The sequence below is a fragment of the Erpetoichthys calabaricus genome, chromosome 3 (assembly GCF_900747795.2).
Source record: "Erpetoichthys calabaricus chromosome 3, fErpCal1.3, whole genome shotgun sequence".
Lineage (NCBI taxonomy): Eukaryota > Metazoa > Chordata > Cladistia > Polypteriformes > Polypteridae > Erpetoichthys > Erpetoichthys calabaricus.
This window is the reverse complement of record NC_041396.2, coordinates 283,684,052-283,697,649: the sequence shown is the minus strand read 5'-3', so window position 1 is coordinate 283,697,649 and position 13,598 is coordinate 283,684,052. Positions and strand designations below refer to the sequence as shown.

Genomic DNA, 13,598 nt, shown 5'->3' with positions numbered 1-13,598 from the left:
CTGAAAAATCTTTTTGGGATGTACTCGTTTAAGCTGGGCACTGTATTACTCTGCCCCTGCTGTACTTTAGAGGCTGAGCATCTCAAGGAGCTCCTTGTCTTGTCTTTCTCCCTCTAAATCAGAAAACCTCCGGTGGTAGATAGGCTGCCACCCTTTCACTTTATTCTTTCACATACCATGGGCCTGTCTGTAAACTTTGTGTTATGGATAGGGATCCAGGAAGAATTAATACAAATTTGTACTAAGTAAATCTGAGCAGATATCCCAAACATAAAGCCCTTGTTGACCAGTAGGTACTTTATAATGTTCTTTTAAACTGTATCCCAGATTGAATATAAAATCCTATTATTAACCTACAAAGCTTTAAATGGCCTCTCACCAGACTACATCAGTGCCCTTCTCCATCACTAGGCTCCTGTTCACACACTATGATCCTCTGATTCTGGCAATCTTGTTGTGCCTCACACTATTCTGCACTCTGTGGATGACAAGGGTCTTCATCTGTATTGCACCCAGACTTGAATGACCTCCCTAAATTAATTAAATCAGCTGACTCAATTCATTCTTTTAAAAAACAACTTAAAACTCATCTGTTGAGGAAGGCTTTTAACTTAATCTCACATTTTGCCTTCATTTTTCAGTCTTCCTCTCTGTCCAGATGTTCAGTATAATTTGTGTGTGTGTTATATAACAAATGATGTTTTTTTCTAGGCTTTTCTTTTAGTATTAAATTTAGTATTTTTCTCCATTTTATTGTCTTATGTTCTGTTTAATGATTTTGTATATCCTGTATTTATCATTTTTAGTGTTCTATTTAGGAAACATTTTTATCCAATGTTACATATACCTGCTGCTTCTTTCTGAGACTCTGTAAAGCGCCTTGAGCGTGGGGAAGGTGCTATATAAATAAAATGTATTATTATTGTTATTATTATTTATTCTTTTGCACTTCTTTTTCAGTTGGTGCAAGCAGTGGAGCAGTTTGGGGCCGTGATTGAAGACTTGCTTCTTAAGCATGGCAAAAAGATTGTGGGTAAGTTTATAGAATCCACAGGACTTTAAGGAATCAGTTACTCTTCATAGTCGCATGTTTTAAGCTGGTCTGCTTTGATATCTTTCAGATGAGCAGTTTGTACTAAAGAGAGTATCAGATTCTGCTATTGATCTATACGGGATGGTGGTTGTCATTTCAAGGTAAGCATAGTATAAAGATCTTGTTGATGTTAACAGTTTATGTCCTAATAGTAGTTTAATAGTAGTAAAATATTCCACATATAATGTACACTTAAAACTACTAGCTATATCAAACAAATTTCTGCTCCCCAAACTATAAGTGGCAGAGTGAATACCAAATGGACTTGCGTTTTGATAAAATTAAATATGTAAAGCAAAAGTAATCATCATTTTTTGTTATGCAAAGAGGTGAGTTCAAGACATCCATATTTTTCTCTGTCCACAACCATTCATGTCAAATTAAAATACAAGTACTCTTCTTTTGTTACTGGTTATTAACATTTTTCCTATGTGCTTGTTAGTTATGTCTTTAGTAATGTAACATTTAAAAAGAGAAAACTACTCTTTATCAGTATCTACTTTGAATAACATACTGTAGCTGACAACAGAGGATGCAAGGAGGTCCAAGTTTGTTGTGTTATAACACAAAACTGCTAAGTTAACTAGCAGACCTGCATCTTACAGCAGCCTAATTTTACACAAGTGAGGCACAGAGTATTTCAAACTAAAAGTTGTCTTATACAATTTATTCCGAATTTACCTTTGAGTAACTTTCTCTAAATGATTTTTTTCCAAGCCATTTTGGTTAACACAGTGCTCAAATGGTTTCTGTTTTTTCGCTTTATACTTGCAAAAGGTATATTGACAGTTAATTCTGTATGCATGATTGCACACCCATATTTCAAAGTTGTTTGTGTATGTTGCAATGAACTCACAAGTCAGTCAAAAGCCGTAATGATATTATTATATCTCAAGGGTGTCTGTCTTCTTTCAAATAAATCCTTGTTTTCTGCTCATTTTCATTATTAAAATATGAGGTGTGATCAAAAATATGGTGAATGTTTTAAAAAAGAAATGTTTATTACAATAAAAAATTTACAACTACTAATCACCCTCAAAATAGTCTCCTCCACTTTGAATGCACTTTGCCACTTTGTGAAGCAGTTCTAGAAGTTTTCTTTCGAGAGTGTCTTTAGTTGGGCTGTCGTGGCTGCCTGGATGTCCTCAATGGATTAAAATCGTTTGCCTGTCATGGTCATTTTCAATTTAGGGAACAGCCAGAAGTCGCATGGTGCCAGATCGGTGCCTGTCATGGTCATTTTCAATTTAGGGAACAGCCAGAAGTCGCATGGTGCCAGATCCGGCAAATAAGGTGGATACGGACACAGCATAATGTTTTAATTCGGCAGAAATTGTCGTACTAGCAGAGACGTGTTACAAGGAACGTTGTCATGATGAAGAATGAAACCATTTCAACATTTTCCTCAGTTATTGATGTTGAAGGACGTCCTGATCTTTTCTCTTCTTCAACCGAGTCAGATCCATTACGAAATCGATCAAACCACTTGTAAACAGTCTTAATTGTCGGTGCAGTGTCACCATAAACCGATTTTAACATCTGATGGGTTTCCTGAGCTTTTTGCAATTTGAAACAGTACTTCATGTTAATGCGTTGCTCGATATCCATTATTAATGACATGCTTGAAAAACACACTTGAACTCAACAGTGGCTCACAAACGACTGACAGTATCAAACAAGTTGAAACTTGTCACAAACTCGGCTCTAGGATGGACATGTCAGGACCTGCATTGAACTGTTTTGCGTTGCTCTTGGATGGTGCTCTGCATCAACCTTCACCGTCCTTTTTTATCACACTTCGTATGAGATTTGCACATGTATATGCCAACACGTCACAGCTGAGTAAATCTTTCTTTATTAAAAATCTCATCTACATCTACATAAGACTCATTACCTTCAGATAAATGAGTTTCACAACCTTCCAATGATGTATAGTTGTTTACGATTGGTCATTTGTGGTCAGCTATGCGTAAAAGGCAGGAAATATATTGTGTATGTGACAGTGACTCTTTATGCACAAAGTTTTTGGCAGTGCGCATGCAGATTGTTTGTTTGATGTACAGTAAGACTTGAAGTTTGTACTAGGTGTAGCTGCTTGTAAGTAAGGCATGATCAAGCATGAGCCAAACGTGTACCAAAAGAAATCTCTCCATCCAAAAAGTTTGTGTTAAAAATGTTTAGTGAAATTTCAAATCAAATGGTCCACACAAGAATAGAGAAAAGTTGTTACACACGTAGAATAAAAGGCAAAAAAAAAAGAAAAATGTTTCTTCTTGTTAAACTGCAATTGTTTCTACAATTAAGAATGAGTTATTTCTTTATGTTTTACTTCACATTCTGTACATTCTAAACTTACGGCTCTGCACATACAACACTAAGGCACAGTTTGACACTGTGTGCCCTGCATGTTACCCATGGCAAGGCAGGTCACTAACTGAGAATAATGTGTAATCAGATGGACAAGAAATAGAATATTTCATTTCAATTCAGCTTGTGGGGGTTATAACACCCTTCCACATACTATGCACTAATTTATGGGCAAACATTTAACATAATTAAGAAAATACTTCTATCAGCTTAACATGACCTAAATAACTGGCAGTTGGCTCTTCTAAAAAAAAAAAAAAGATAAAACGTGGTTGAGGGAAATCCTAGAAAACAATGCTGGTGAAATATGAAAATATTGAGTCACAATTCTGACTCTATTGAGAATGACACATTTCCCAAAGGATTTGATGCCATGCTTGATTTGTCAGTACCACTCAGTACAACGCTGAAGTAAGCCAATATGCGGTTTTACATTTCAAGCATTATGGGTCCAGTTCCCATACCCAAATGCTGTCTGCTGCCTGGTTTTCCTATGTTAAATTTCTGACCAGTGCTCTTCCAGTTTAAACATCTAAGCTGTACCCACTTGGAAGTTTCACACAAGGACCCCCAACACATTTTGATCAAATGTTACTGGCTATGTGAACTTTTTCACTTTTAGTCTAAATAATATGGCGCCGCTCCATACCACCATTCGCAGTTTCACTTAAGGATGCCGTCCCAAAAAAATCTACCAAATGTCACTAAATCATACTGTGCCAACTTTCACTGGGAATCGCTCTGTAATTGACTGTTACTGAATCACGCCACCCCATCCCACACCACCACTTAAAAGTTTCATGTGGGGAACTTCCCTCCTCCACAAATCCATTAAATGTCACTGATCCACTCCACTGATTCTGAAAATGCCAGTTTTTGACTTGACTGCCAGAAATGTGCTGTTTAGACTGATTGTGTGTTCCCTGTTCAGGGCTGTTTTCTGCCCTGTGCCCAGAACTTCCAGAAAAAGCTTTGCCCTCTGCACTAGAAGAAGCTGACATGAAAATGTATGTTTTGTACTTAGTGTATTCCAGATGTGAAAAATCAATAAAAAAACAACAAAATTAAATAAGTAAAAGCACACTAAGTGTCTGTTGGGCAGATGTACGAATTGTAGCACAGTCTATTGTACAAAATGTCAGATGTCTCTGTGTCTAGTGGTAAACATAAATTGTTTCAATGACTGGCTTGAAAAATAACTTTGAAAGTAAAGGTTTGGATTATATGTATATACAGTAGTTACAGATTGTCTACTTGTTGCTTCAGAGTGATATATAAAATGTGTGCTTGTATATATTTTTTCTTTCTAAAAATTGAAAATATAACTGCAATTGCAATACTTGTTTTGAGAGGTTGTTTATGTGCAAGTGACCATATGTTTCCAAGATGGGGGACACTTTGAGCCAAACAGTAGAACATTGCAATATCATGGGATATGATATCTAAACTTAGTCCATTGATAGCTGACACATTGGGGCCCAAAAGAAAAATGGATTCCAGGGTTATACAGTACATCATAAAATATGTTGGTTATGTACTGTAAAATCCAGTTTTCAGGAGAGATATTCCTAAAAGATATATATTTTTGTTTTATTTAGTTGATATTCATGTGAAGCAAAGGTTTTTATTCTTGTAAGGACTTTTTTAAAAAAAAAGTCTACTCTTCAGTCATTTAAAGCTCCTTTATCACATAAGTAGAATAATAGCCATTCATTTTTAGGTATTCAATTTAGGAGCAATAATACCAAAAACCCTTTTGGGCATAAAAGGTTAATTATTTTTCATGTGTCATTTGAAAAGATTCTAACCTGCTGCTTTAGGTAGGTAGATTGTTTTATCTACATAGGATTTTATTTGTCCTGAGAGGGAAATTTTAGCTTTTAACAGAAGCTCAAGAAATATTATAAAAAAACAATAATAAACACCCTCAAACACACACAAGAATTACAAAAACGAAAGACTTTTTATCTGAACATAAAATGAGCAGTCACAGTGAGGCACTAATAAAGACATATTTCCATAGGTATGAAGGAGCCCCAGTTGCGTTTCTTGGCACATTTTTCCCTTTTGCTAAATATTTTGTTTGCTGAAAGTTCTTCATGATACTTGTGTCAGAAAGAGAATTTGCAGCATAGTCCATAATGGCCATTCATTTTTGTCATTTTGTCTAGCAGGTAGAAAGCACATCCCATAACTGAGCCTGCCCTCTTAATCAACTTGTTTTCGGCACACACCACATCATTGAAAATTTATGCTTTCTATCATAGACATTTACAACATGTGAAGGATGCCACTACCCACATTGAAGGAACACAGTCTACAGAGAGAAAGGAGTCTGCTCTGACCTTTCTTTTATAATTTGTCTGTGTTACGAGACCAGACCAGCTTGTTATTACCGTAATGTTGACCACTTGTAGCAGTGCACTACCTCCACATCCTCTTCCAGGGTGTAGAGAATCTTCGGTGCAACAAAAGACAACAACCATTTCCTTAGTTTTTCTAATGTTAACTTACATCAAGAAACAAAGTTATCTCTATCTTATTCCCATTGTGTATACACTGAATTAGAGCAGAATCAGTGGAGAATTTCTTTAAAAAAAAATAAAAAGTGACATCAATTCCGGTTAGATTTATAGTCCAAAAAGTACAGGGTTAAGAGAAAAGGAGACAGGACCGTTCCTTGTGCTGCTCCAGTGTTGCTCACATCCACATCAGAAGCACAATCCTTGAGCCTCTCAAACAGCAGTCCGCCTGACAGATAGTCCATTATTCAGGTCATCATAAGCTCATCCATCTGCATATCCCTGAACTTACTTCTTAATAGGAATGGCTGGATGGTATTGGAGGTACTGGAGAACCTCACAGTGCTGCCAGTTTTACCCAGATGGGAATAAGACTTGTGGACCAGATAGATAATCCCACCTTCCTGGATTATAGGTGGAAGTAAGATGGACCCGATTGTGGGGAATAGTGTTTAGGACTCAAGCCAGAAAGCATTTCTTTATGCAAAGAGTTGTGGGAATCTGGACCAAACTACTGAGCCATGTAGTTGAAGCAGCAGCCTCTGGATAAGATATTGGGACAGATTAGCTATTAGTTAAACAAATGAGCTTGATGGACTAAAATGTCCTTCTATAATTATGAACCATGCGAGATGTTTGCTGCAGAATAATCAAGGTAAAAGAGAAGGTAATCTTCATGTTGCAGTACTACATTTTGCAACATATTTAAGACCTGCTATCTTCCACTTGAATAGCAGTAGATCAGATTCTGACACTGTGGTTTTATTATCTGTAATCTTCACTTCCTTCTTTAGGTTGCCTCATACTTGCATTTCTTCTTCAGCATTTCATTACTTTTTATCATGCGAGTATATTGTTTTAGAGACCTATTATCTGCCTTTTAGGATCATTATTATTATGTGTACAGTGCAGTGAAATTCTTACTTGTTTATACTAATTAGTATGTAACAAATTGTCACTCTCTGGCACCATGATTAGTAGAGCAATCATAGAAAACATTTAGTCCTAGCTTATCAGCATAACAAAAAATGGACAAAAATCACAAGCACTGAAATATGTTAATTATTTGCATTAAGTGGAAGGTATTAGGTACAGTATATCTTGTTGCTATATACAAAATTTATCTTAGTGTATGGAAAATAAATGTGTCCACATGTGTGTTTGTGGTTTTCTGAAAGAAAGAAAAAATACAGAAACGGCCGTAAACCATGAGGAGCATTTAAACGCCCAAGCAGCAAATGAAAATAACAAATAATGACCTGAATGTCTGCAGTATTTTTTATTGTACAGTATATTTGGCTAATGCCTAAGATAGTAATATTGTATTATATACACAGTATATTCAGAAAGTATTCAGACCCTTTTACTTTCTGTACACTTTATTGTGTTGTAGATTTCATTTTAAATGATGCATTTGCCATTTTGTCCATCAGTCAACACTCAAATACCCATAATGACAAAGGTAAATCATGTTTTCAGAAAAGTTTGCACATTTAATAAAAATCAAAAACTGGAATCTGTCATTTAAGTATTCAGACCCTGAGATGGTTGTTCCTCTAACAAGTTCTCAGATCTCAGCAGAGGACTTCTGAGGCACTTTTAGAGGGTCCATTGGGTTCTTGGTCTCCTACGTAACCAAGGCCCTTCTTACCGAGTTACCCTGTTTGGCCGGATTTTGGTTCCAAACTTCTTTGATTTCACAAGGAAACTCTCAAAGTTTTAGAAATGGTTTATTCCATTGACTTGATCTGTGCCTCACAACATGTTGATCATGGAGGTGTACAGAGACTTGGACTTGGACTGCATGGCTTGGTTTTTATCCTTATGTGCAATGTGAATTATGGAATTTGTATACGCAGGGTTGTGCGTCTTTCTAAACAATGTCCATACAATGTAATCTGCCATAGGTGAACTCCAATCAAGTTAAAAAGCTGAAATTTGGGAGGATTGTGAGGGATCAGTTTTAGCAATGTGGTCATGATGTTTTTCACTGCATCATCTGAGAAAAACCTCAGTGCATGTACTTAATTTTTCAGAGTTGGGAATGCCTAGAAATCACAAGGCACTAAATCCGGGCCATATGGAGGGTGTTCCAGTGCAGTCCCACCAATTTCAGTCAGTGCTGCCAATGCAACTACCGCAACATGCGGCAAGGCATTGTTATGGAGCAGAAACCACTTCACGTTGTTGTATCTGTTCTTCTCTGAGATTTCTGGGTACTCACCTGACTCACACATGACATATTTTCAGTTTCTCTATCACAGTGTGTTCAGACCATTCGAACGAGATGCCAAGTGAAGCCAAAAGTTTGGGTAAAGTGAGCCTTCTGTCTTCTTGCAAGAGTTCATTAGTGTTGGCAATGGTGACATCCATAACCACTGTGGATGGCTTTCCAGATTGAGCTTCATCATTCAACACCCCATTTCCGACCTACAGCAGCAAGGCTAATAGTTTCATACACACATAGTTTTTCGTTCACTTCCCATAGCATTTCAAGAGTTTCATTACTGCTCTACCCAAGCTTAATGCAAATTTCAATCACAGACATTTACCCTACTGTCACAAGAACATTTTCTTCATCCACCTTGACAACATGTATGAAGTTCTTCCACTCGCTGTAACAGAACACTGAAGAATACAGTGGTCCAACTGCAGGTTCACACACGTCAATGTATGCCATTCACAAACACCTGCACAGCATTCCCATCCACCATGAAATAGAAACAGGGACAATCTCATTACTTTTCAATCAGCCCTCATATTGCATTTCATTTGGAAAACCTAAATGCCATTGACATATTCTGTGACTGTATGAAGTCTTTGGTTTTTTTTTTCTCTCAACCGCATGGACTAGTGGATGGATACTTGCTAGTTTTTTGTTGGAAAACTATATGACAACACATGGATTTTATTGTTTTCTGAAAGAAAGAAAAAAAGAGAAATGGCCATAAACCTGGAGAAGCATTAAAACGTCCCAGCAGCAAATGAAAATAGCAAATAATGACCTGAATGCCTGCAGTATTTTTTATTGTATATTCTGCACATTTTACTGTGTTGTGGATTTCATTTTAAATGATACATTTGCCATTTTATTCATCAGTCCACACTCAAGTATCCATAATGATAAAGTGAAATCATGTTTTTAGAAAGGTTTGCACATTTAATAAAAATCAAAAACTGATTAGGGTTTATTTATTGTTTTGCATTACTAAATATTTAATCTGCAGAAAAGCAGATTGCTTCCATGTTCTCATGAACTGCTTTTTAGATTTCAGAACAAGAAGGTTGTTACTCATGAAAGGACATTTATGCAGACCTTTTTAAAATTCTAAGGGTATTAAAACTTGTGTAGGCAGACAAACCACCGGGGCATCAAACTGTGGAGCTATCTGCTTGCCAGATTAGAGTAACTCATTTTAATGTCAGCAGTTAGATTAAAGCTGAAAATATTTGGCTGACACCTTTATGCAAGGAAACGTATAACCACTGATTACCAATTTTGGTGACTAACTGTACTGCACACCTCTCATATGTGGCTACACAGTAGTTGCACAGATCAAAGCCCTGTGACCGTGCACCAGTAGCAGGCCCAGTTTAGTCCAAAAGTTGTCACACCCAGCAATTTCATCCATGTTTTGTAATGGCTGTCATGAGTGATGGTTGTTCACATTTGGGGAAAGAATTCCTATAGAATTTTGTGTAAAGTTCAGGAAGACTGTTAAAGATAGAGACTCTTGAAACATTGTATAAAGCATATGAAACATAGACAAATGACATTTTCCAACCTCAAAAAAAAAAAAAAAAAAAAAAAAAAGCTACCAGTGCTGCCTTGGAGATGTCAAAAAATATGGTGCTATATTTCTTTTTTTATAGCACTGCATGAGATGTACTGTATAGATTTTGAAATAAGGTATGTTGAAAAGAATAAGTCTAGAATTACAAGTGTAATCTTTTAATTTCAGCAGGAATTAAACCAACAATCTTGTGGTTTAAAGTCCGGTGTCTTAGCCACTATACCACAGTTGTCTGTAGAACGGAAACGTAAAACCACCCCTATTCAGTGGCATGCTAAAGTTTGGGCCCCCTGGTCTGTTACTGTGAATAGTTAAGTGAGCAGAAGAAGAACTGATCACCAAAGGCATAAAGTTAAAGATGACACATTTCTTTTCTGCATTTTATGTAAGATTAGTATATTGTTTTTGTTTTGTACAATTGTACAATGTAAAAAGGAAAGCAGCACCATGCAAAAGTTTGGACATCCCAGGATATCTGTGGTCTCGGATAACCTTTACAAAGTCTCACATCTTAATTAGCTTGTTAGGGCTATGGCTTGTTCATGGTCAGCATTAGGAAATCCCAGGTGATGTAGATTGCAAAACTATTTAAATTCTCTGCAATCTGCTCAACAATAAGCAGCCATGTGCTTCTCTAAGCAGCTGCCTAGCACTCTGAAAAATAAAATAATTGATGCTCACAAAGCAGGAGATGGCCACAAGAAGATGGCAAAGCATTTTCAGGTAGCTGTTTCCTCAGTTCGCAACTTTACTAAGAAATGGTAGTTAACAGTAATGATGGAGCTCAAGTTGAGGTCTGGAAGACCAAGAAAACTTTCTAAAAGAACTGCTCATTGAATTGCCTTAAGGGTAAATAAAAACCCTTGTTTGACTGTAAAAGACTTTCACGAAGATCTAGCAGACACTGGAGTGGTGTCGCACTGTTCTACTATGCAGTGACACCTGAACAAATATGACCTTCATGGTAGAGTCAGCAGAAGAAAATCTTTCCTGCACCCTAGCCACAAAATTCAGAGCCTGAAGTTTGCAAATGAGCATCTAAACAAGCCTAATGCATTTTGGAAACAAGTCCTGTGGATTGATGAATTCAAAATTGAACTTTGTAGCCACAATGTGCCAAGGTATGTTTGGAGAAAAAAGGGTTCAGAATTCCAGAAAAAGAACACGTCTCTGTCTATTAAAGCATGACAGTGGATCGATCAGACTTTGGGCTTGCGTTGCAGCCAGTGGCAAAGGGAAGATGTTAGCAGATTGTGGAAGCAAACATCACACCATCTGTAAAAAAAGTTGAAGATAAAAAGATGATGGGTCCTACAACAAGATAATGAACTGAAGCACAATTCAAAGTCTACAATAGAATACCCCAAGAGGTGCAAGCTAACGGTTTTGCCATGGCCTTCACAGTCCCCCAACCTAAACATCATTGAAAATCTTTGGAGAGATCTCAGAAGAGCAATGCATGCAAGACGGCCCAAGAATCTTGCAGAATTGGAAGCCTTTTGCAACTACAAATTGGCAAAAATACCCCAAGTAAGAACTGAAAGACTAAGCTGACTACAAAAGCATTTACAAGCTGTGACACCTGCCAAAGGGGGTCTAAATACTGACCATGTTATGTGCCCATATCCTTGTTTCAGGCCCTTTTCATTTTTTTTTGTATTTTGTACCTGTAGATAGATAGATAGATAGATAGATACTTTATTAATCCCGATGGGAAATTCAAATTATATTATAAAATATAATCTTGTTTAGTATATTAAAGAAATGTGTCCTCTTTACCTTTTATGCCTTTTGGTGATCAGTTCATCTTCTGCTTAACTATTCACAGTAACAGACATTTTAAGCAGGGTGCCCAAGCGTTTTCATGCCACTGTATCACACTGCTGTCTGTTTACATTTCCTTCTGACATTCCAGTCCAGTATTTTCTTCAGTAATTTTGTTAACCTCTTCCACATCTTTGTTTGGAATTTGCAGAACTCTACCATTCTCATGAACAGCGTATCACTGAACTCTAGATTTAATCCACAAAATATCCTAATTTCTTTTTTACTTGGACAAGTCCCAGCACCTTTAGCATATTCTACTGATTAAATATTTAGTTTTTCTCAGTGATCTTTTGAGCATTATCTGTGGTATACTTAAAGCCAAACTGATTGTTCAGTAATGCATGTATTCCAATACGCAGTCCACAAACTTTGGACAATTCTGTCACACTCCCGTAGCCTCTTAACATCTCCGTCATTGATTAATCTTAATTTGAATTAATTTTACGTATCTCTTCTTCTCATAAACTAACATTTGAATAGTGTAAGCTTCAGGTTTCCATCACTATGTCCCCTAAAATTATTAATATAGCTTTTTACTAACAGATGTTTATCTGAAAGGTGAAGAGAAAGTGGTGTCAACATCTGATAAATTTAAGTAGGACATACTTACATATGTGCCTCTTTATTTTGTTATTTTATTTCTCTTCAGAGCATCCAGATCTCTAAGCCAAGGCCACCATTCCGCTCAACATGAGAAGATGTTGTGTGAGACATGGTGCATTGAGGTAAGAAATTGAATCCTTCAAAAACTCTTAATGTAGAGATTACTAAAGATAAAGGTGGGTCATGTTTCAGACTCTCAAAACCTAAATTAATTTAGGGTTAACACTTTTTAAATGCACTATAGAAAGATTTGACAATTTATTAGATGATGACATAGTGATCCGTAATGCCTGCCTCACAACCCCAAGAATGTGGACCAAGAATCACAGCCAAGTCACTGAGTGGTGTTTTCTTCCTGTGTTAGAGCGAGTTTACTCTGGGTACTCAGTCTTTGTCCAGTCTTCATGAACATAATGTTGTTAAATGATTATGAGCTCTATACTGACCTGATGTTTTAGAATTTGAACATGCGAGGGAGTCTTGTCCTGTCCAATGTTGTTTCCTTCTATCTGCCGCTTGCTGCTTGTTTTTTAGTAAATAACAAATGCATATTCTCCCTTAAAGTTATCCCTGATTTCTCTTCACGCTTTTCTATTCCTGCTTTTGAACTGTGGACCTGATCCTCGGATATGGGTCCTGTAATCACATAAGTGTTAGGAATATGGTGCAAGATGGAGAGGCGTCTTGGTCCTTGCTTAGCATGGCATACACTGCCCCCTGTTTTCTCAAAACCCTGCCTTGTTCTTTGGGGGATTCCCATTGCTCTCCAACTCCAGACTTGTAGGGGGTATTCATACTCCGTGTGAGATATTTAATGCATCAAACCTCCAAATGCTACATTTGGTCAGATATTTATAGTTTTTTCATTTTCTCCTTCACCTCCTTCTCTTTTTCCTTTTATCTACAATATTGAAGGACACTTGGGTTCCAATTTCTTTTTGTATATTTAATTTTTTGTATACATTCTTATACATATTAAGCTCTCCTGTAGTCGGAAAACTAGTGTTGACTTTATATGCAATGCTATATGAAGCATTTCATCTTCCTACCAGTTAAGTCCGTGTAGCAATGACATTTTCACACCGGACAAACCCCAAACAACAAAGATTTCTTGGAGTTTATTGTTTAAAAATATCTCTTTGGTGCAAAGGAGTCCGCATTATCAACTGAACCAATTCAAGCCTGATCATCATTTATTTTCTAACCCTCATAGGCTGTATGTATGTAAATCTGTCTATGACCCCAACTTTCATTCTTATCCCTTGAGCATAGAGGGCATTTTTATTGATATTCTTTAAGATTTCACCTAAACCTTTAGTTTTTGTCTGGTGTGCTTAATTTTCTCAACCCATTGTGTGTACTAACATTAAAAAATGTTAGTTATTGCAACAG

General features: G+C 36.8%; 1 protein-coding gene across 3 annotated transcripts in view; it reads left to right on the top strand.

The window, feature by feature from the left end:
• The window catches only part of acadvl (acyl-CoA dehydrogenase very long chain), a 966,944-nt gene that overhangs the window by 149,799 nt on the left and 803,547 nt on the right, over window positions 1–13,598 (top strand). For all 3 annotated transcript variants that reach the window (XM_051924341.1, XM_028798459.2, XM_028798458.2), the window contains exons 17-19: window positions 961–1,033; window positions 1,122–1,194; window positions 12,253–12,328. In XM_051924341.1, the coding sequence (XP_051780301.1) occupies window positions 961–1,033; window positions 1,122–1,194; window positions 12,253–12,328 (222 nt within the window). The remainder of the gene's footprint in view (window positions 1–960; window positions 1,034–1,121; window positions 1,195–12,252; window positions 12,329–13,598) is intronic.